Here is a 25,819-nt window from a genome sequence, read left to right on the forward strand (position 1 = left end):
ATTTTCAAACCAAAAACACATGATTTTGCATTACTACGTATGGCATCGCCTTAAGTGAAAACGGTGAAAATATTTAATAAAATATGACACGTTTGAAATAGAGCAAAAATCTCCTGACAAATGCTTCTGTTGCATTTAAGGATACATTTTGATTTTTTTCATACCTATAACATATTAAATAACAGAACAAAACGTGTTTTTAATAATTTTTTACAACAGGAAGAGTACAGATTTTTAGTAGCAAAATATTGTTAAACAAACTAAATTTTATTGTATTTCAAGTAAATTAAATTTGATTAATCTGTGTTTTTTCTATATAGGTACTATATTTTATTAAATATTGTATATTTTTTAAGGTGTATATAGATAATTTCGTTATTGCCTTAGTAAAAGACCGCTATTCAGAATCGAAACATTTTTTGCAATGGCTTTAGCCGTGTTTGGTGACCAGATCTAAATACTCTTCCCCACTTTCCTCCTACCGATTTACTTCCCCTCCCCACTAACTTTAGCCTCATAAACTCCAAAGCCATAATTTTACTGGTTCCAGATGGTTGGAAGGAGTTAGGACTATTATGCGGAATCAATAAAATTAGAAAACTAAGTTAGGTTGTTGATGTAAGGTATATTCGGTAGCCACTCCTTCAAACCACCTTTTCACCTTTCACCTTTTCTTTTAATTCCCTATTTCATTACGCCTCACAAAATTTACAATTATTTGAAGCGTCAAAGACCCACTACCATCGGGTAGTTGAACAATGCACAATAAAATGAGGTAGTTGAAAGTCAGTATGTTATTACGAAAGCGATACACATCGTTAGAGATATTGGATAAACCACAACAAATTCACAAGAGAATTAAAATTATTTCATTAAAAAAACTATAACATTGAACTCATTCGACAAATAATTTTCAATAATTTATACACCTAATTTTATTATATACTAAAACATAACCCAATTATCACCTATAATTTTTGTAATAATTGAAACGCAGTATCTTCAAAGATAAATAAGATCTTAGGGAATGATTTCATGTTAAAATTAACCCTTTAAAGGCTAAAAATGATGAAAATCAAATAAAATATATTAAAACATTTGCTTAGCAAAAAACACCAAAAAAGATATTATCAAGTATAAATTTGGTATATTTGAGGAAACAAAAGTGCGGTAAGTGAAAAAAACCTCAACAAGCTACAAGATGTAGTATTTATGGTTCGTTATTTTTAGTATAGGCCTAGCAGTTCAGCATTTATGAACTGCAAGTCACTGTTTTTTTCTGTGTTGGACTGAAGACCAAATATTTAAAAAACTTTGAAAAATGATAATTTTATACGACGATGGGGTTTTATTTTACCTAAGATAAAGCTTATGCACAAGCGAAACCTGGTCGGCGTCAACCATATTATTCCTGCGTAATGTTATGGCGTTTAAATATTCAATAATGATGTCACATTATTTTTGAATAAAATATTTTTTCTACAGGTAAATAATAATAAGGAATACATGCAAATTACATCAAGACACAAAGGTGGGATATAACCTTTGCAATGAATAAGTACTATTTCAGGCAAAGGTATGCAAATAATAGAAACTATTTGACATCGTTTAGTGCCGGCTCTACGAGCAAAAAGCAAATATGGATTTTCTAAAATATCTCCAAAGCTAACATCAAAAGGTAAACTTATATCAATATTCAATGTCCTATGCTAGGAATATTTACACTGCCATATTAAATATAATTTCAACCAGATAAGTGTGTTTACTTGTGAATTACATCAAATATGACGTGTTAGTTCAGATCTATCTACTGAGAGACAGAAGCGTACCGTAATAAATTCAATAATGGTATTAAAAAGAGTGACGCTTCTGATATCAAATATTGCTAATTTATCGAAAATATGGTTAGATTATTTGTATTCCTATTGAAAACAGGACTGCAAAATATGCAGGCCTGTAACGAATGAAATGACAAATTTCCTAAAAAACTATCAGTGAAACGTGAATTTATTATTAGGATGTCGGAACACGTGTTTAAATTTAAATATTTTCGCATTTCGTCATTGTATTTATTAGTATTAGCGCAGCTGCAAGAACACGTATTCCGATATATTCTGAATTTACTGATAATTTGTTGGGAATTTGACGTTCGATCACGTTTTAACAGAATTTTAATAAATCAAATGTACGAATTTTTCTCCGTGTGTATCCTACACAAATAAAGATATTTTTGAGTACCTTGCACAAGTAGTTTTTAGGTTTTCCAATATAAAGTTTATCTGTCCTTTATACTAGCGATCAAATTCACGTAAAAACGTTGGTTAATCCATGATACCATGGAAGATTGCAGCTAAAAATTAACATTTATATAAAATTCAAGCAATGCTAATCATTGTGTCTTTGCACTTGCACATACGGTGTATGAGAATGTATAAATAATTTTGGCCCTATAAAAACTCAATTCTTTCAAGAAGGGCATACAATTACAACATGGGATTAAATCATTACCTCAACACAGGCTTGTCCTAGTGAGGTTAAAAAATTCTAACGTAAAAAAAATTATGTTTATATCTCGATAATAATATTTTAACTTCTAATTCATTTGCGATACTTTTTTATGGGTATCAAAAATTTACTTGAAAAATACACATCAAAAACTTATGTCGAAGATATATTCTACTCGCAGTATTATTAAAAAATCTGGACAGTGAAATTATTATAGAAAAACAGAAAATTATCATAACTTTGAAGAACGAGAATCAACCCATCAAGTAATAATATTAGGTTTAGTAAAAACAGCATTAGTAATGTTAAATTTTGCGTGTTTGAAAATTACAAATATAATATGAAAAAAAAATAAAACACTGCACGCCGCTAATGTTTTTATAAGAGGAAGCTACAAGCCAAAAATGTGTATATTCTTGGTATCCCTTATATTGTAGGTGATAGGCATTAAAATCGCTTGACAAACGGAGTCTAGAAACGTTCGAATTAAACCACAAAACTGTTTTTTATTTATTTTGTAAATAATTTTATAAGAAAGAAAAAAAGGTGATCAAGTGAAATTGTCACAGATAATCGTAGCTTTATACTGTATTACTGTATTTTTTTAAAGTTGTTTCATTTACGCGGTAACATATTTTTATTTTTTATTAAGTAATTTATTATTTTGTTTGTATTCTACTCAAGCGAAACGATAAGAAAACCTTCACTTTATATAAAGCATATTTTTTGGTATTCATAATGTACACTGATTCGTTTTAAAGATTAATCAAAATAGTGATTTAGCATTAAGCTTCCCCTGAAGACCGGATTGACTAGTGTACGTACTTCGTGATAATTGCCATAGAAATATATCACAAACTAGTGGACTTCGAAATGCTTCTTTATTGCCAATGTCTTTTTCGGGCGTCTCCGACTTCTCCCACCATTCACTACTGCAAAGCAAAATGTTACTGTTAAAAAACTACATTACATCGACTCTTGAACTACTAATTCGACTCCGTATCTCATTTCGGTAAGATATACGAGCCAAAACATATGCAAGCTGAATTTTTATATATTTATTAGATGAAATCTTGCTCACAAGTACATAATATTTCGATACATTGCCATTGAAATAAACCTACTGACTGCAGGGGCTAACTGAATAAAGAAAAGAAAATATCAGCAACTTTGATAATATGTATATAGGGACTACATGAAAAAAAAATACTCGTCTCTCCAGAACGGTGGGGGGGTGGATTAATAATAAGTAGGCTTCTTAAAGGGCAGCTTAAATACAAGTATCCCATTACTCCTTGATGATTTCCTCCCGACAGGTGGCGGGAAAACTGGCCTTCTACTAATAACCGCTGGAGCGAGCGTGAACTTAACTTTTCATAGCACCATTCCCAATATTATTGAGCTGAATTTCAGAGTATTAAGAAAATGCCTGATTTTTGTAATGTTTTAGACCGTAGGGCAGTGGTCACAGGTTGGAATCCCAGATAATTTAAATTAAAACAGTTTTATAGTGTTGCCAAAAATTGTAAATAGCTTTTTTTCTGCGTGATATTAACTGGTCGTATCCACACTGTAAAAATCTTAAATAGTATCTAGCGATGTTATATATTTATAAATTATTTTTTTTTGCTCAATATTTATATCTGACAGGGTACTTTAATGTGACAGCCGTTTTGCGCATTGACGAAATTATCAAAATATGGGAACATACTTAGTCAACATTAAATAAGTAAGATGATTTTCACCATTTTTAATTTTGGTTTTGCCGAAAAATGCGTCACAACATTATGTACCTATAATTGTCAGAGCTTCGGGTTAATAATTCATTTGAAGGGTGACCGTCAAACCTAAAAAATATCCAGCAGTATTTTCAGAAAAAAAAATAGTAAAAAAAGTATTACTCTTGTACTATAATATTTCTACAAGTAACACAACAAACTTTAAAAAGGTACTTAACGCTTTCAATACCAGAGTTCTTCCTCAGAAATATGAAGATAAAAATTAATATCTCTTGATTTCGTGACACAAATCGCTCCGTATTTTGTATACCGCTTGTAAAGACCTGAAATTTCATCCTTACAAACTGGCAGTGGTGCAAAATCTTAAAAGGGCATGTGAAGCCTTTATCGAAAATCTGCCTCATGGCGCCTCGCATTCTTCAGCGACGATCTGTCAGGATGCGTGAATAAACAAAACATGCGATATTGTATTGGCATGAACCCCTGAGAACTTCATGAGTAGTCCCTGCATTCAGAACGTGTGACTCTGGTGTGCATTATCCAGAATTGGCATTATTGTGGCAATTACGCTAATTTCTAAGCGTTACGTAAAGATGATTAAGGATTTTTTTCTTCCGACAAATAAAGATATGGATGTGAGGGATGTGTGGTTTCAACAAGATACCGCCACGGCTTACACGGCACAAACGTCAAAGACTCTCTTGCGCGAACACTTCCCCGAACGTCTCATCTCTTTGAATGGGTTTTGCGATTTTAAGTAGCAGCACGTTTGCAGGATTTAGCACCCTACAATTTTTTTTAATCGGGATATCTTAAATCCTTGGTATATACCAATCGTCCGAAGAACGGGTGAGCTGAAGAACAACATTCGTGCTGCTATTGCCAACATAGACACAGACATGCTCGACAAAGTGGACCGAAACTTCCGATTTCGACTCTCCAAATGTATTTACCAGAACGGAAGCCACCTTCGAGATATTATTTTCAAGTAGTAATTTTAAAAAAAACTTATGTAAAGGAAAAAAATGTCATCTGAAGATGAATCATGTCGTCTATTTTGACTAGTTTATTGACTTCATTCCAGCGAAAAATACAGCAAATATAAAGACAGATCCTGCTATTTTGCTTGGAATGGGATTCATTATTATTTTAATGTCATCTTAATTACTACGCATTTAACACCGTAGGTCAATATTTCTTTAAATTAAACGATGGTTTGTGTGACTGGCTTATTTTTCATGCCATTAAAAATTAATCCTATAATTATTGAAGACAACATTAGCGAAAATAAAATTTAAGTCCTAGATGTGACCGTATCTTTTTCAGTTTTAGATTTTCGTTTAGAAATCGCTAATATAGTCTTCAATAATTAAATATTACAATTTGAGGTTTTACTCACTAAGTTATTTAAAAAAATAAATATTTATCCTTTGAGGACTAAAAATAATAAAAATTAAATTAAAAAAAATTACTAAGCCGAAAACACCAAAAAATTTGAAATAACTATTTAAGATATTATCAAGCATAAATATGGTCTATATGTGAAAACAAAAGTGCTGTACTAAAAGTGTTAAAATAGATAGATCATTAACAAGCTACAAAATGAAAAGCTTTTTGGGAGACGATAAAAACGAATATTTACGGTTTCGTGAAACTAATTAAAAATCTTGTAGTTCATATGACAGTGATCTTTGTTTTACAAAATTTATGTGTAAAATATTGCGAACAATTCTAGTAATATTGTCTCCGCTTTTCTCCAAATAAATTGTGTACATACATTTACTTTTTAGTATTTAAATTGAGTAAATCAGTAAAACCTATTTTACCATTAAATACTGTTCTAGTATAAAATCAGTGAACAGCTATAATCGCAAATAATGTGAATTGAAGTGAAGATTCGGGACGGGTTGTATCTTAAAATTTGAACAATTCTTCGAAACTCATTGTTAATTTTCAAGTTCTGTGAAAATTCTATTCAAGTTCTGTTATTATTTCAGACAGTTTTTGAAGCAACTGGCCCATAATTATACAATAGAAGAGCATGAATAGGACTTTCATAGAACTTGAAAATTAACGTTGTAATTTGGTGAATTGTTCAAATTCTGTGAAACAGCGCGTTCTTACAGTCGATAGGTAATCTACTTAATTTTGAAATATGTACTTAAAACATGATAAAACTCCTAAATTACTCTGTTTGATTAATTTTTTTTAGATATTTCTGCCATATTCAGGTTTGTATTAAAACAATTTATATAGTTTTACATAATCACGGTATGAGTCAATGTGTTTTTTTTGTATTAAATACTTCACTGTGGTTATATTGTAGTTGGAACCTACATTCTATCCGCCAGATGCTGTTGGCAGCGTGGTAAATTACCAACAAAAAAACCACACCGACAGTAGTAGTTAGATAATATATATAAGATAGTAGCAGTAGTAATGAATTAAAATGAGCCCATTTGTGCTCAACAAATCACAAAAATAATGTTGGATAATTAGTAGAGTTGGTAAAAACCCGGTGCCAAAGAAAATAGAAAACCAGAGACCAACAGTAGTTTATTTCCGTTAGGAAGACTAAAATTAGAAGTGCCTGTTTGCATCTGAAAAACAAAGACAATGAAATAAAACTAAACTATGTCAGTCACAATTCACAACATTTAAAGCTGATAACTATAAATATGTAAATTCTTCAACCAAAATAATTACCTCTATAATTTTTACAAAGCTGAAAAATAATGTTTAAGTGAAAGCTGAAAAAATATTTCATGGAAGATAATCATAATATATATTTTTTATTAGGTTTCTTGGTTGGGTTTTTTTTTATTACGACAGAATTTGTGGTTAACTTATGTTTTCAAGTAAAAAAGCTAATTCAGTTTTGTTGTATATAATTTCTTTCTTCGTGACAAATTATTAAAAGCATTTATTACTCGCCTGAAATATCCTTACAAATTGAAAATATCTCCCAAGTAAAAATAAATGCCATCAACGGGAATTGAACCCGCACCTTCTGTTGTCTGATGTTCCCATCGGCGGAATTTATTTTAACTCGCGAGATATTTTCAATTTGTATCGATAATTCAGGCGAGTAATTAATGCTTATAATAATTTCTTCTTCTTTGTGCTATGCATAAAAACCTTGCTTTATAAACATTAGTTTATCATTAAAAAAATCCTTTTTTCGTATTATTTTGACATAGTAAACGTCCTGGTTAGAATTTATATTTAATTATTAAATAAATATTATCGTTGTAAACATAATAAGTAGTTCTGTTAATGTAAATGTAAAGTAGTAATGTTGATTACACCGACTTGACAGATCGCAACAGTTGCAACGCTTTGCTCTCTGGCGGAATGAAAAGTTACAATCAAACACGACTACCATCTACAGGATTGACCGAACAAGGAACACAAAAGCTATTTTCCGGAAAGACGAAATGTAAATGGTCAAATCAAAATAGGGCGTGGCAAAGTCCTAGTCCAAAAATAACGATGAACAAGAAATTATTCAAATTCAAGAAAGAATATTTGAATGTAAAATGTTTTTATGTAAAATAAATTGTATACAATAAGAAAAACTAATAACTCCGTTTTTTGTTCGCCGTGAAGTCTAAAAAACGAACTAATTTTACTCTTAATATTTATTATAATTTTGGATTCGAGTTTGGGAACCGCCGCCCCGGCAACCACTTATTGGATAACCAACACCTCTGGCATAGGTCACTCAAAGTGGTTTGCTACGTTTGGGGATTTAGCAGGGGTGTCTGGGTTCATCGGGTGAGGTGTGTTCAGGATGCGCCAACCCACCAGCTGCGTAGCGTGCCAGATCGGGAGATGCTGGTTTGGGAGACCCTTTGACCTCTCCAACTGGTATCTCGACTCATCGCCTTGCGCTGCAGCGGGAGGGACATATTTATATGTCCGTCACTCCTGGACACACTGATGCCTAGATTATTATTCAACCCTCATACCTTTTAAATTAACAAAACTTCCTCACCTTCCTTTCCTTAAAAACGACTCTCCATACAGCATCCCTAAAGATGATACTGGCCATCAGGGAAATTATTTTCCTCACAGCCTCCTGTGTGGGGTTAGTGTAAACAAATTTATGAGTTAAATAACTATTTTAAAATGTTAGTAAATTGATTTTTTTCCCGGATCAAACACAGATACATTATTGATCAGTATTATTTTGGTCACCCATATAAATGGAAAATATTAATTTAAAATACAAAAAGTTTAGGACCTCAATTAGTTGCTTCCTTTTGAAATTGACTCCACTGTAAAAATTATTCCTTCGGTAGAGGTTCAAATGTACCCTAAAATAAATAGAAGAGAAAACATCGATTTGAAAAGCTTAAATTTAAAAGGTGTCTTAAATTTAAGCAAATACGTTTATTTACAACAACATCAAAAGCGATTAAGAATTCCTAAGGCAAAATAAAAGAGAAAATACGAAAAGAAACAACACAAAACAACACTGAAGAAAGGAAAAAACATAAAGTACTGCTTTACTGAGGACTTTCATTCCAAACAATAGAATTGGCTTAAGTCCTGCACTATCGGTGAAACATTAAGTGCATTTGATGGTTGCAGTTTTGCTAGTCATCTAAGTTGCAGGGTGCAAAGAAACCCTCTCTTACCGTTGTTCGCTGCACTGGCCAGTGTAGAAATGCAGCAGGTTTCTGCAATGACAACACTGTTCATTTTAGAGCAATTTTTAGAATCTTTACCAATAAGCGTAGATAATTCGAATTTTATTGCGGCATTTTTATGAAACCTCATCTAATTGGCCAAATACGACGTGTACATACAAAGAGACTATTAGATTTCTATAACGCTTTATGGATTCAAAACAAATGTAACTGTTTTTCCTACTAAGCAAGTTCCTACACCAATGGTATTCAATTTTTCCATAGCAAAAAAAAATCCCATACAAACAATTCAACATCAATTCCCATACAAAACTACATTAAAATGTTGGAATTTCTTAAAAAGTTATCTTCCTTTTCTACTTCTAAAATTATGTAGAATCCCCCCCCCCTAAGTTTGTGTATTTTATCCCCGGACACTCTGTATACACCCTTTCCACAATTTTCCCGTTAAATGTAGGACCTCGGCGATCTTGGGAATTATTTTAGATTCAAATAAATTTATATAATTTAATATCTTAGACAAATATCTGGGTAAATATCTAAGATAAATATCTTAGATAAATATATAAGATTGATATCTTAGATATAAAATTATCTCAGCTACTTAATTTATTACAAAGCTGTCAGAGCAGCTGCATTCTAACCTTGTCCTTCATACAGTTCCTTTGTACATAAGGGTTAAAATCACTAACATGGGAGACACCGGTGTCCCAAATACAGCTGACAAGAGTCGATGTACTTGATGTTTTTTAACCTCTCTCTTCTTTCGTTATTTCATTTCACGTTTTCTTAGACCCACCTTTCGAATGACGTCACGTTGGAACAAAATAATTAAAAAAGATGTTCAGATAAAATAAATTTAATTTTATCCAATAACGCAACATGTTTTTCAGGGCAATGCCCTAAACCAAACGGCCCATGGAGCAAGTAAAATGTCGGTTCCCCTTGTCAAAACCACTAGACGCCTAGGTAGGAGAAAACTGTAATGATAATATTCGAATGATTTGTGTTTTTGGATAGCACAGTTTTCTTCTTAAATAATCTCAAGGGCGATGCGCCCACCTGGGGCCGGCCCTGCATGTTTCCTCTAAAAAGGACCCATTATATACAACGATTTTAACATCAAAATCAACCAATTATTTCTGAAAGTTCAAATATGAACACCACATTAATTTATAAAACATGAGCAAGTTTGCACACTCCAGAAAACGGTAGAGTCAAAAAATTTGAACTCTAATGTTTTTCTCGTGTTCGTGCAATTGAACGCGTCACTATACACACCATGTTTACTTACCAAGAAGAGTATTTGAATACATGTTAGAGCTATAAAGCCAAATATAAAGGAGCTGTGCTTTGTGTAAACAGAGCCGGGATATAATGTCTTTAGGTGAAATAAACAGTCGAGTTTACAATAAGTTTCTCTTCTTTGTTTGTGGAAGAAACGTACGCTTTTAAACGATCAATTAAGTACGCTAAATATGCTGCTAGAAAAACCGCTTCAGAGCGCTTTTCAATGTAACAAGGTAAAATATAAACAAGTCGTGAGTCATATACCAAAATAAATTAACTTTTTGTATAGCGTAGGTCGGGAATATAAAACACGGAGGTCTAGCATGCACGTTCGATAAAGCCCTATGTCAATACGATATTTACTGAATTCGTGATCTATGATCAGTTAGCAAAATTCGCAAGCACGGTCAACGACGATAGACAAAAAAGCCCGCCAAATCTAAGGGTAGGTATACATTTGCGAACCAAAACGCGAACCGTACCACGAATTACAGGAAAGGAACGAATCATTTCTTTCCCATAATTTGAGGTTCAGTTCGGCAGTTCGGCTCGAGGATGTATACGTAGCATAACGCGGCCCCTTGGTTATCAATTGAATTTCGGTTCAATTTTGATTTACGCAACTTTGTTAAAAATGTCGTTCTTTATGCAATTACTGGTTTATTGATTAACGTAAACAGGTAAATATTTGATTTTACAAAAATTAAACAAACCAAATTACTGGCTTATTAACGAACAGAGCTCTTGAGAATTGAGAGAATCGCGGAAAAGAAATCTGCTTACATTACAAATTGTGAATAAAGGCTTCATTAACTAATTAAATCTCTTATTAGTGCGAAAAAGTAAATACGGACTGCCAATGAATATTTTGGTAAGTATTTCAATTCAATATTATCAATTTATTAATATTTTTTAGTAACTGTATGACTTTTTAAAAAAAAAATTATTTTTAAATTTTTTATCTTTTTTATTTTTTTATTTATTCAAAAAACAGTTTTTAACATAAAATACATACTCTGCACATCTCACTAGGGCATTCCTGTATCAAGATGTGTAGCTTTACAATTACACCATTTAAAAAAACACATACCTAATATATGTTTGATGTTTTGAAATGTAAAATACCTCATGTACGTATAGTACCTGAAAAAAAGGTACATGTAAAAAAGGGTACGTATGGTACCGGTTAAAATGCAAATAAACCCTTAAAATATTATGCTTCTTCATTTGCATCAAACTTATTTTGTGGCACCATTTTAATAAAAAAAATATCAACGCTTAGTTTTGATCACCTTTAAAAGTTTTTTTTTAATAATTGCAAATTCACTATGTGTCGTCATTTCAATTTAAATAAAATAAATAACTTTATACACACCACCATTTAATCAAAGAGGATCAAAATGTTTTAAAATCAATGGTTTCGTCGTCTTATAATAAGAATTACGTGTTATACAGTATCCCGACGAAGAAACCATTGGTTTTGAAACACGTCGATCCCTTTTGATTAAATAGTAATGAACACAAAAATAATATTTATTTAAACTTTTTAAAGTTTTGATGCAGCATATTCAAATGTTAAAGTCGGGTCATGTCAAGAGTTGAAAGAACAAAATAAGATAGAGAAGATGAATTTGAAAAAATAATAATATTTATTTCAGCTGAATATAAAGTAAATATACAATATAAACGATATATATGGCATTCATACAGTATATATTTGCAGTATATACAGCATATAAATACTGTATATATACGGTATATTTAGTTTGTGTACAGTAAATAAAAGGTGTAAATGTATACTGTATATAAACAGTATGTATAAATGCTATAAATATAAAATAACTATATGCAGTATATATATAGTATATAATGTATATATACAGTTTATAGAGTATATATACAGTACACAAAATGATAATTAATACATAGGAATAATAATACAAATGTGAAAATGGTAACAAAAGTATAACATTAATAAGAATTAAGGTAAATTTGTTAATTAAATCAATCTGTTGATGGAATCTCCCTTTAAGATTATATCATCCCTCATTCCCTCATCCAACCTGTTTTCCATTACCTGTCTCTGTCTGAAAGTGTGGAGTGACCTTGCATCAATAAATTTAAGTAAACCTATTACAACATGTATAAGCATCTCCCTTTAAGATTATATGCTCCCTCATTCCCTCATCCAACCTATTTTCCATTACATGTCCCTGTCTAAGAGTGTGGAGTGACCTTGCATCAATAATTGTAAGTAAACATATTAAAACATGTATAAGCATCTCCCTTTAAGATTATATCATCCCTCATTCCCCATCCAACCTGTTTTCCATTACATGTCCCTGTCTGAACGTATGGAGTGACCTTGCATCAATAATTTATTGTAAGTAAACCTAGTACAGAAACAGTATCCAGTGCCATAATCAGTGCCATAATATCGATTCTCACCAAAACGTTCAATTTAAAAAAAATCAACCTGTTAAACAAAACTTTTTTTATTATAATGCATCTGTTTTAAAATGTCTTAAAAAATTAAAAATATATTTGTGTTGTTTGACTCAGGATTGAACCTTCCTAATTAGAAACTGGAATGAACAGCTCTACCAACTCGTCAAATGCCGATCGGGTGGGACCGACATTTATTTCGTATATTTAATGCTGTAATGTCATACGATTGTAGATGTCGGCGTGTATGTGCGTGATTGAAATAATGCATTGTCATCGTTAACGAGTTTATCTAATGAGTTTCAGTTCCATCGGATGTCGGGAATTGGGTTAATTTCCGCTTCCAAGATGTGCATTAATTAATTAATTTACTACCGAAAACAAAAGGGAAAACAGATGAATTAAAAAAAAAAACGAATCAATTCGTACAAAAATATCGCGATTAAACAATCTAAGTATTTGAGGTTATCCATTATGTATTTCCATGTCCAAAAGTACGGGAAATGGTCTGATGACTAGTTCGTAACTTATTCAGAATATTATTTTCCATTTTACGAAATACTTTTCAATTCCGTATGTATTCATTTATGAAATTGTACGAGGAAATGTCGGGTTCTAACGCCGTTAAATTGTACCCTTATAAAAACGTTTTTTTCTCCCGCCTATTTTCCAGACAGCTTAACACTAAAAAAGCTATATTATTTCAGATAATAAAAAGCGACCGAATGAAATGAAAAGTCAGCTACACCTTGACATTGCTGGGGAGGGCAGTGGAGCTGATGTTGGAGGGAGTACAGTCTGTCAAAAAGTTGTTGAAAAAAATGCAAACCGTTTTTTTAAGTGACAAAATTTTTTTTTCTTACAGTTCAATAAAATTATAATTAAGTTCTGCGTTAAGTGGCTTTATAAGAGTTTATAATGCCTTCGAAAGGCGAAACAGCTGTCAAGCGTGGTAATAACTTGATTATAAATAATAAAAAACGATAAAAATAAAATGAATCAGTATATATTAAAAAAAAACTTTAATTTGAACAGAAATGTACACTATCTCACATAATTTTGCATTAACTATTGTATATTGTTTAACCTTTATCATTTTAAAATTTTCACTCATCCTCCATCCGCAAGAAAATACTTCTAATGGAAGAGTAGTATAAACTATAAGATACAAAATAACCCATTGTAAACCCTGAATTATAATTATATTTATCGATTCCTCTTGGCCGTGAGACCTATCGGTCTTCAGCCCCTTAAATAGCGGCATAGTTTGAAGTTGGAGGCCCACTTAATTTGGTATTCTCTTCACTTCCATTGCATACAGGACCCCACCGAGAGACAGCCTGGTTTCTCATTGCCTCGCAAAACCGGGTCCGCCATCAATAGGTTAAGGTGCTCCCATAGCCGCTGTGACCACATGATGCACAGATGGGGCCTTAAAGAGTCGGCGATGTGTGAATGTAGTGCGGTGCAGACCACCGAACATGTGGTCAACGAATGCCCGCTCCATTCATTCCCCGGCGGGATTGATGAGGCTCACATGGCGACGCCTAAGGCCCTAGAATGGCTAGCAGACCTAGATGTCCCCCTCTTACCCCTTTACCATACGAAAGAAGAAGAAGAATAATTATATTAACTACAGTTTTATTAATAAATAATAAATATTATTAAATTTTCTACAAATGAAAGTTGTTAGTAAAAAAACTATTTATTTATTAATTTTCAATGTCCTGATGGGCTTTTACATGCTTAAGTTTTAAGGATTATATTAAAAAAAATGAATGTTATACGTGGCATATAGGTGCGTGTAAGTGTATATAATATATTAATCAGAAAAGAAAAAAAAAACGGAGAGCAGTTTAAAAATTGCTGATAGCATAAAAAATAATATTTGCAATGTAGGTTCATAGTAAGAAATATTCAAGTGCATAATTTAAAATAAAATATACGATATGGAAATAGAAAAGAGAGGAACAAGTTTTAACACTATAGCTCATAATTTATTTTTTTATTATTTCTATACATACATTACAGTGTCTACCAAATTATTTACATTTGAATATTATACATGAATTTGGAATTGTTGTTAATATGGTGTTTGTTTTATGCTGGGTGTGAGGAAAAAAAAGTTAAATAATATATTTTATAATATATGCGATGTTTCTAAATGATTGTGATTTCTTCGATTAATATTAAACGGTATTCAGAAATCGATGTTTTATCATGAACGGAGATAATTTGACATCATATTCCAAGGAAATTGAATATTCTTTTTCAAACACCAACGTACAAAGATAATTGCATGTAAAAGATTTTTTAGGATTTTTGAAATGTATTAATATACCTATTCACATTGAATCAAAATAATAACTATTTGGCCGAAACGCGCATTTTAATAATAAAAATTATTGTAATAATTTTAAAAATCATCGAGTTATGCCATTTCCATTTTCAACATCTCGAATTCGAGAGTCAATCAAAACCTCGCATTTTATCACATAATAACCACGTTTTTATATCAATTTTATTAAATATATCTACCTGCACATTTTTGACGGACAAAATGTAGATACTAAGTTCGTTAGCGGAGCAGGTAGGTTCTAGAAAGTAAGGCCGTTATTTGGAATAGCCGGTAGGATAGCTATCGTATAGTAGAACAGGAAGGTACACTATACGGTGTGCAATTAGAGGAGCCAGTAGGGTACCTAGCACCTAGCGGAGCAGGTAGGTAATAGAAGGGCTGCTATTAGAGTAGCTAGTAGGATAGCTAGCAGTTAGAGGAAGCGGGAAAGAATTCGTACGGCTGCTATTTGAACAGCTAGTAGGGTAGCTAGCAAAGCAAGAAGGAATTAGTAAGGTTGCTATTGGAACAGCTAGTAGGGTAACTAGCAGCCAGCGGAGCAGGTAGGAGCTAGTAAGGCTTTGTTGGCTATTAGACTCGGGGCAAGAAGTCTGAAAGTGTTCATTTAACCAGAAATATTACTGTATTTGTATGAATATTTGCTGTGCGGCAGGAAAGTTCAACATCTCAACGTTATCGAATATAATTTTTTTATTAGTAAGTTAGGTAGCTGGGTATTTATTGATTTCGGCTTACGCTGCTTGAATGATCAAATAGTTGTTCAATGCCGATATTTCATAGGGCAATGTATTATTTGAACCCAATGGTCATACGTTTAAAATACAATAAGAGGGAAAATAGTACTTTGTTACTCTCAGTATAACCTTTGCCAGAGATCTTAATATTGAATCGTAATGTTATTAGAAATGTTTAGACACCAGATAACCAGTCACTCTGCTTAAATAAATAATACAAGAAAAAACATAAAACTTAAATAAGAATAACGATTGTTGGTGAGCTCTGCTGAGAGCTGCGCGCCCCGGTGAAGAAGACTTATAGAAGTATATTTTTATCTACAAACAAAGGAACCAGGTTCCCGCTTAATTAGATCTGGAAGCTGTAAGCAGACCCTCTTTCCCGCCAAATTATCCCGGCTACACTGTTTATCCCGGCTACAAGGTTTATCCCGGCACCGGCGTCCATTGTTCCCGCGAAATAATGAGCAGATGAAATAATAAAGGTCAGGTCGGACGGATTTCAGACAAAACGGATAATATTTTGAACGAGGCAAAAAATGAGCGGGAATCATGGACCTTTGTTTAATTGAAAGGGTTAACAGGGCGGAAATATAACTGATAAGAAACAGGAGTAATGACTACTTATAGAAATTCTGTTTTTGTTTTTCGTCAAGCGTAGTTGCGAGAAGAAAGTCTTGTAATCCTCGCCTTGGCGAATTTAATTACATTTACCTACTTTTTGCTTTTTTACTCGGTGTTGGTTGTGGCAGGTGGTTTGAGCGATGTTTGTTGTGGAGTAAAGTATTCGAATATACTGCCAAGTTATTAAATGCGGAAAGGGGTGCTTTCTAATTATATTGCTTTGTTAATTGCACCGGGAAAGTGTTCGTTCCGCATTACTATCAGTTAATTATTGAATATAAAATGGTATTCTGAAATGATTTACAATTACAAAACTTTGTCTAGCTCGACCGTGCATCTTGTACTTACCTACATTAAAATAGGGTCAATATCCTTGTCACTTTTAAAGGCAGTGAACTTTGAATTCAAAAGATTTAAAGTATAAAAATTACCTTTAATTGCAAATATTACACAATGTTGAGAAATATATTTTTGTAGTTTATTTTTCACGCTGTGCTCTATATAAGTATACAATAGAAAACAAAGAAATCTCCCATGGAAAGAAAGGAAATATTTTAAATTGTGTATCTTTAAAATTACCTTTTTTTAAATGCCGATTGCGGTGGGACAAAACAAAATACAAGCAGCGGTGATGAGTACAGACGGACCCACTTTAAGAATCTAATTTAAATGTTTTTCATGCAATTTGTATCGATTTATTTAATTTTAACTATGATCCTGTGCAATACTCATATATCCCGTACGTTTTCTGAAACGATTTGAAATATTTCGATTGCGTTAGAACCCAATACAGTTGACATTAAATTTGTCACATGAGAATCTTCAGTTTAACGGCTTTGTGGAATGATTTGACGGCTTCTGTGTTTCTTTTCACTTACATCTTTAAGACCCAAGTTCACTCCTTCCTATCAACAAAAATACTCTCCACATACTTCAAATCAGGACCTCGAGTGTGGAGATGTTATCACGGTTGCCACACTGTTTCACGGTTGTCACACAAATGCAACTGGTGATGGTGCGCGTTTTATAGCATTTTACAGACAATTATAATACTAATAACTCGCTTAAACCTTGTCCGATTATATTCATTTTTGAAGTTATCAAAAAATTAACCACTTGAACAATTTTTGGCATATTATGGCAAGTTTGCTAAAACGTTTTGAGCGATCAGTTGCCGTAATGTGCCAAATTTAAAGAACTTACAAACATAGTATAAATGGTGAAATTTAGGTGAATTAATTGACTTTAAACCGCAATTAATAAAAGTAGTTTTATATGTTTCCATATTAATATTTTTAAGAATGGTATAAATTAAATAAAAGTGTAAATGAAATAAATTAAAGGAAATTGTCTTCAACAATACCTATATGGCATAATAATTATTTTTGAAAGCACTGGGTCATTTCTAACCCACTACCGGGTCTACGTGTTAATATATTATACTAACTTGGACAAGATACTATCTTCCCCACTTGAAAAATCATTTCACTGTTGTGGTTTACCGTTTAACATACCAAAAATGAACGAAAAAATTCAAATACGTTCTCAGTATAATGTCATAAAATGTACAAGGGAAATCTACGAATAAATCTACCAAATTTAATTTAATCGGAAAAATTAATTATGTAGGTATTATATTTATTTTCCCTATTTTTTCTCCATTACAAATGATTTTGTGAAGTTCGATGGCTTCATTTAAATTAACAACCAAATATCGATATTTATGTAATTCGTAATTTTTAAATACCTTTCTAAAGTTTTAATGGAAACCAATTTCACTTTGTCGGTTTTCATTCGCTCGTGCATCCGCGGAATGTGATCCATTTAAGCGATAATTTGTTATAGGCAATTTGGTAGCGATTGCAATCGTAAAAGTGTGAACTCATGTGCGATGTGCACTGTTTGCAGTATCTCCGGTGCAATGTGTACTGTGAATGTGCAGTGTGCAGTGTGCATTGTGCAACACACGCTATGCATGTTAAATGCAATTCCTGGTCGCATCGCTGTAAAACATTGTATTCAACTGTAGCGGCAGGGGTGGAAAAATGCATCGGAAAGAATTAAACTTAAATTAAATGGTATTTTATGTGGATAACAATTACACATTTCCCCACTTCAACCCAACAATTTTTTTTTTTTTTTTTTTAATAAAGTAAAGAAATTATAATTAAATAATGTGATTATTAAGTTCTGCAAGTATTTTAGCTTGTCATTTTTGTGACAGCTGTTTCGGCGTTATCGAACTACCCTTGAGTGCCGACACAATGATAAATACTGAAATACTCACCGAACTGAACATTAAGGACGGGTTGTTTCGGAGTATTTGAACAATTCATCAAATTTCAACGTTCATTTGCAAGTTCTGTGAAAGATTTTTTCAAGTTCTGTTTTTATTTCAGTTTTGTCAAGCAACTAGCCTATAATGATATAATAACAGAACTTGAATTGGACTTTCACAGATCCCAGAAATGAACGTTGAAATTTGATGAATTGTTCAAATACTCCGAAACAACCCGTCCTTAGATTGTTAAATTTGATTACTTCAAATTTAAAGAAAATATAAATTAAGAATAATTACTACGAAGTAAACACATCTAACAAATAAATTAAGAAATTTAACATTCATAGCATTAAATTTAATGGGCTCAAATGACGTGAAAAAGTTTCGTTCTTCCAACTACGAATTTTTAGGTAACTCGTCTTCAAATAGTCAATAGAGTAAATGCACGCAATATGAGTTTTGAAAAAAATGTTTTTTGTGACAATCTATCGAGCCTTCAGGATGTTCAGCTTTTAACATAAGGTGTACGAATCATACTTGCAGTTGTTCCTAACAACATATATTATATATTGTGTATATTGCTGCATATATATGAACACATTTCCCTCAGCAATGTCCCTTAGAAAAGTCACGGAGAGACAGCATTCTTTATTATTTTTTTTTCAAACATTGTTAAAATATTTTTATAGTAATAATATTTTTCTTTTACAAAGATTAAATAAATAATATTTAACAAATTATTATAAGTAATAATTATTGGCTAAAAAAAAAATTAATTGAAAAACTGTTCCGAGAAAAAATAAATGCCAACGACGGGAATTAAACCCGCACCTTCTGTTTGCCGGTCAGGTGCACGGAACCCTTGTGCTACGTCAAAAAATATCGTGAAAAAAATCAAAAAGCAATAATTGTTGAATGAAATACTAGTATTTATTGAATTATTTGGCGGTTAAAAATAAGCCGACGATGTTTTTTGCGACATGATGTATCCATCAATGCATCTGCGTGAGTACTCTTTTCATCTCGCTACGATACCGAGTTGAAAATGATGCAGAGTTTTGTGTCAGGTGAAAAAATTTGGCATAAATATTAACACTTGAGTGACTGAAGTTTTCTGGCTACGAACGGCATATCCATGTGGCGGCATCTCTGCGGTTTCCAGTTTTGGATTCCAAATTCACAACATCCTTCAACTACTTACAATAACTTATAATCTGTCTTTGTCTTGAAATCAGTGGCATTTTTCGACGTTAGAACCGAATGCAAATACAGAATCTGCATATTGGTTAACAATTCTTTTTGCATCGTTTGTGGAAATTTAAAAATAAAAATTAACAACCCTGAGTTTCCACTGAAACGCGCTCAATAATTCATTTATGAAAAATCGTAAAGTATGAGTAACGGTTTGACAATGGCTTCACGAGGTGATTACCTGTAATGCTTGTATCATCTGGATATGTGCTTTTGAGCTTAAACATTGCTGAAAATGTTTTTCAATTACTCGAATCACAAAAAATAAAACAAAGAATAAATTTTTTAATATAAATACCAGAAACTGTGTATAATTCAGGTTGGAATTCACTTTGAAAATCGAGTCCCTAGCGCAATGACCTAAACCTCACTTTGTGAGAAATTTAGTTATTGATCAAATCTATACTTCTTTATGACCTACAAGATAACCTCTTACGACCGATTAGGGAAAAAAATCAATTCACATTTCCTGAAGGAAAAAAAATACGGCACTGTAATTACTGCTTTTGCAATAGTGGTCAAATCATTAAAACACTTTTAAACATGACATCAAATTATAATTCTAAAGACATCCACAAAATGATTAAAAACATCAACAAGGTTAATCATAAAATAGTTTTATTTTTTATTTAGTAAATAATAAATTTATCCAAATTTAGGGTAGTCCCACAAAGCTGTCATGTGGCAACTTGTCTGTAGGTTCTTCCAATTAAACAATCTTAATATGATGTATTTGTAGTTAAATACATTTATAGTTTCAAGGAAACATTAGAATAAATCACATAGTAATATTAGATAATTAAAATTACATCTATTAAGTTTATAAAATATCCCAATATACCTGCCTAATAACAAGATATGTAGGCAGATACATTAAGAAATTCAAAGATAAATGAAATTTTCTTTAATTAACCACAGCTTTATAATTTTATCTGGTTATCATTTTATCTATGAGATCTGGTTCAATGAACTCAAATTTGCTTTGAATTTAATTTAATTGCCATTCTCATAATGGAAGCTGATTGTGTGAAAAAATCGATTAAGCGTACAATATTTTTTTGCACACTTTTAAAATTAGAAATGATTTGTAACAATTTTTACGGGTCTGCCCTAGTATAATATACACATTATGATAACTGAAAAATAGGCTAAATTTTTATTAAAAATAATTTTTTATTTTGTAAATTTCGAGTTACACCACGCTTGTGGCCTCAAAAACTGACACCACAGAAAATTGTAAAATTCTGTGGTTAAATATGAAATGTTAATCATTTACTGTCGCTCAAAAGTTAAGAAATTAGGTCAGAGTTGGGACAAGGAATCAGGACCCAGGCGAGATTCAGATGTAAGGTGCACTGAATTTTACGAAGAATCTCACGTAAAAATGAGAAACATCAAAGTTAACAGTAATCAAATGAAAAGTTGGCCGCGACCGTAAACTTTCGGTCTTGCTATATTGAATCTTCCCTTGTTCTCCGTTGTTTCTATACTAAAAGCTCGCGAAAAAGAAAAGTTAAAATCGTAAACTTATTTAAGCTCTGCCTTGGGAAAGTTTTGAATTATGAAAGACCCCGTTTTACGATTTTTTACGTCAAAATAACACTAGCGATATTAGATTTTTTTAAAAGCTTTTGTTTGCTCTGATTTGTTGGTCACGTTTAGATTTTTTTGCTTCTTTTCAGTTTTGGTTGAAATGATTAAAAGTTTGGAGGCTGTAAAAACCATGTTTTGAAAACGTTCAGTGTATTATTAATCAGAGAAATAGTATAAGGTGAATGTTTAAAGGGAATAAAAATATACAGATATCCTAAAATAGTGTCTACATTCCATAGAACATTCTCCAACTAGCTTAACTTAATTTTCGAAGATTCAAGAAACAATAAATTCTTTAATCTTTATCCATAATCCCGGTAGCTCTATCAAAAAATTATTATAAAACAGTGTCGAGGAAATCGCGATAATCTTCAGTTGATACCTACTTACCTTGGATCGATTGTCTTTCTACTTCATCTTTCATTTGTCTTATTACGTTTTTTACTCCCCTGTTTCTTTCTTAAAGGTACCCAATACCACCCCACGGGGTTAGTTAAGTAACATCGACTTGTCTTGTCTTTTTATTAAATAATGATTTGATTTTGAAAAAACCTCGAGTAATGTTCACAGGATCTGAGGGGCTGGTACGATCCTATAACGCTTCTTGGAAAAGGAGAGAGCCTCCCAAAGTGCCTTTTTTCCTAAATCGCGGTTTCGACGCGCGTTGTTGGCAAATGAAATAAAAATATAATATTTTAGCATAAATAGGTAGTCAATTTGCATACGATTCGGAATTGGATAGCACAATAAACAATAAACGTTTGTTCAATCAACATTGCCCAAATTAAGATTACCATTGTTTCATAGTGTCAAGCAGTTTGGGCAAAAATGTCATTAATGTATTTTTAAAATTTGTGAAAATTTTTCAAAAAAATTCATTCAACTTACGAAATGGTATCAGCTTCGCAGCCATTGATGCATTCAGTTGTGGTATTGGAGTGGTAAACGTGCCATTACGAAATGTACCGTTTTGAAATCTTCTTAAATTAGGAGTCACAGTCACATTAGCAGATGGCGTGGTCTTCAAAATAGGAGGAGGCGTAGGATCATCCCAAATATTTGTTTCGAAGTACGGGGTGGTTGAAGAGGACGGAGTGGTTGATTGAAGGTCTGGAGGCGGTGGGAACACTGTAGAATTAGGTTTATTGGTAGTTGTGATGAAAGGTCTCCCAGCCTGGCTGTCTCTCAACATCTCAGGAGTCGAAACCAACACAGATCTGCAGACCTTCCAGAGACCAGAGTGGCTGCTGACGAAGTATCGTCGGGTTTGCGGAATGAATATGCCTAAAACAAGACAGTAATGACACATTGGATGCAAGTTTACAATGCGACATACAAAAGCATTTGGACAATGTTTTAGTAGCACAGTTTGCACAGATTCATGCCAAATGCGAGAAAGATAAAAAGGTTCCATTAACAAACAATTGAATAATGCATCTTTTAAACCCTTTTTGGAAATTATTAAAACACAAATCGTAAAAAATATCCAAATATCTAAACATATTAAAAAATTAAGTTTCCAGGAGGTTTTTATACTTTTCATGAACGGCTGTACTTGACAGAGCTTCACTGGCACAGAATAACTAAAACAGTACTATTTATAATCTCTGCCTTTCCATTATTATTATAAATGAGTACATAGGATATGTAGAGTTAAATCAGTTATATCAACATAATAGTATTAACATAAACAAGGATATCACGAATTATTTTTTGATCAAGAACTTTGAATTATCAATGATTCCAAAACCAAGCTCGTTGGTGATGACTGAATGATTATGATGATGTCAAGGCTCAATCGGTAATACTCCATGGTGAAGAAATCTTAGATAGATTGATGGATAGATGGGTTAAAGGATTGATGCAGTGATGGAGTGATGGATAGGTGGATTGATGGATTGGAGGAATAGTGGATTGGTGGATAGATGGATTGATGGATCGATGGATTGATGCATTGATGGATTGTTGGATATCTATCTAGTCTATCTGCACTGAAAGATTGTTGGATTGATGGATTGGAGGTATTTGATTTATCTTACCATGCCCCCCTTGCACCACAAACCAGTGGTCTGTGGAGATAGCAGTGATCCAGACGATGATGCCCAGACCGATGAGGGCCGTGCAGCCGAACAGCATCCTCCTCTCGAACATTAACTGGTCCATCAGAGGCTTCCTCTCCTCCATGTTGATTGTGGATGTTGACATCTTGGAAGGACTGTGATATCTATGAAAAAATCTTAACATTAAAATCGTAATAATAGTAAAATACTAGCAGTTAAAAACCCGCTCCGCGGGTTTCTTGCTGCTAGGTCCTGCGGGCGGCACTTGCTTGGGCTTCGCCCAGTTTAAGTGATACTAACAACAGTAACATTTAATAGATACATATTAGGTCATTCACAGAGAGGGGGTGAGTATATATTGTAAATAGATTATTACAATATAGCGCCACTGAGGTGATATCTCACAAAAGCGGCGCTATACAGATTGTCCAATTAATAAATAAATATAATGTTTACATTTTATTGCGTACATATTAGGGTGTCCCAAAAAAATTAAAGTTGTTATTTTTGAACGCATACCCTCTAATTTTGTTTTAATAATGACAAAACACTTATAAATTTTTTTTCGTTTACTTTGGACAACTGCAACCCGTGCCGACTTGCATCGAAAGATGTCAGTACTTGTGCATTAAGACGCCAGCGAGCAAACGTGTTGATAAGCTTGTAGTAACTTGCTATTTTGTTAGTAAACGAAAATCACTCGTTCAGGCAAGATGTTGTTAGATTTACGCACTTCTAAAAAGAGTATATTTTTAATAGGAGTCGTAAAACACCAAATATCGGGTTCTAAACTGACATCTAATGGACAAGTTCTTGAAGTTTTGTTCTACAATATCCGGAAAGTGAATTTAACTGTCAATATATACCAAATATAGCCATAGTTGGTATTAAAAGCTGTGTTTGAAGTAAAAATCAGTCAAGTGACTACAAGCCCTCGACGGCCGGCATAGTCCAGTGGTAACGCATTGGACTGCCATTCCGAAGGTCGCGGGTTCGAACCCGGCGTGCGCAAATAAATTTTATTTGATTAATTTGTGTTATTTCACAATTAATTAATTAAAATAATATATAGTATATTTGCGGCACGTTCCAGAGTGGAAGATACTACCAGTATCGCCCTGGTGTAAGACCACCATTCAGAATTGAAACGTTGCTCCAAATGGCTTTAGCCGTGTTTAGTGACTAGATCTGAATAGCCAGGTACTTCCCCACCTTCCTCTTTCTCTTCCCCACTTACCTTCAGCCTCACAACATCCCCCAATTGGGGATGCCATAGTCTCACTGGCTCCAGACGGGAGCAGTTAGGACTCTTGTGAGGTATTCACTATAAAAAAAAAAAAAAAAAAGCCCTGACATACCACTCTTCAAAAAGTTTCGAGATAACTGTAAAAATGTTGATCCCGATAAAATTCAGTGCTACAGAGAAAATCTCACATTGCACCTAACCGCTTCCGAAATCGATGATTTTCTTGACTTTTACCGTACTTCACTGACTACAAAAATACTTGGAGATGACTATTGAGAGTTTTTAGAGCTCTGTGTGATAGTTTTAGGAGAAGATACAGCGAGAAAATTTAAGATTCGGCCTGCAGGTGCTCGATGGATGGCAAAGGCGCTTTATTCCTTGAAAATATCATTAATTTGTGCGCAATTTAAAATTACCGTTAAGGATAAGGCGGCACTTTTAGACGTTTGCCTGTTCATAGTGACATTCTATGTCAAGCCATGGTTACAATGTATTATAGCAGTTAAAGCACCTTTCAAGGACTTGGGCTTTTTGAAATCGATGAAGGCTTAAGAAAAAAATGATGAAAACATCTCAATGGCAGCTTTATTTCTGTTCAGTAAGCAGTTATGGTATTTGACCGGTGAAGGATCTATTTTATCGCTGTTTGACGACGCTGTGGATCAAACAACTAAAATAAAAATGCTCGAAATATCAAAAAAAATAATTTATCAACCCATGACAAACGTTACATCCCATCGAAGGAAGATCTTGATGGTAAATTGTATGGTAAATTTATTAAGTAGTTTAAATTATGTTTTGTATTGAGGTTTTTGTTCATATCATAATTTAGTGACTTTTGTTTCAGAAAAAAATATTTACGACTTCATTTCAGTCAAGAGCAAGTATTTCTTTGATCGTCTGAAAACAGATGCCAGTTTTCTTAACGAATTCCCTACGATGTAGTCAAATAATGCTTCGTATCAAGAAGTCAGAAAGAAGGTGTCGCCGCTGAGGGTAGTGAATGATACAGCTAAAAGAACAGTTAAGTTAATGCA

General features: G+C 32.8%; 1 protein-coding gene across 2 annotated transcripts in view; it reads right to left on the reverse strand.

Moving 5' to 3' along the window:
- Positions 1-25,819, reverse strand: part of LOC149419238 (uncharacterized) — a 71,963-nt gene that overhangs the window by 18,318 nt on the left and 27,826 nt on the right. The window contains exons 3-5 of one of the 2 annotated variants that reach the window (XM_089637742.1): positions 23,516-23,700; positions 22,365-22,760; positions 8,888-8,929 (exon numbers count right to left, since the gene is read on the reverse strand). In XM_089637742.1, the coding sequence (XP_089493868.1) occupies positions 8,888-8,929; positions 22,365-22,760; positions 23,516-23,681 (604 nt within the window). In that variant the 5' untranslated portion in view covers positions 23,682-23,700. The remainder of the gene's footprint in view (positions 1-8,887; positions 8,930-22,364; positions 22,761-23,515; positions 23,701-25,819) is intronic. The other variant, XM_089637744.1, reaches the window with a different exon arrangement.

This window comes from Hesperophylax consimilis, chromosome 12, assembly GCF_061612785.1.
Source record: "Hesperophylax consimilis isolate HC1 chromosome 12, BYU_Hcon_1.0, whole genome shotgun sequence".
NCBI lineage: Eukaryota > Metazoa > Arthropoda > Insecta > Trichoptera > Limnephilidae > Hesperophylax > Hesperophylax consimilis.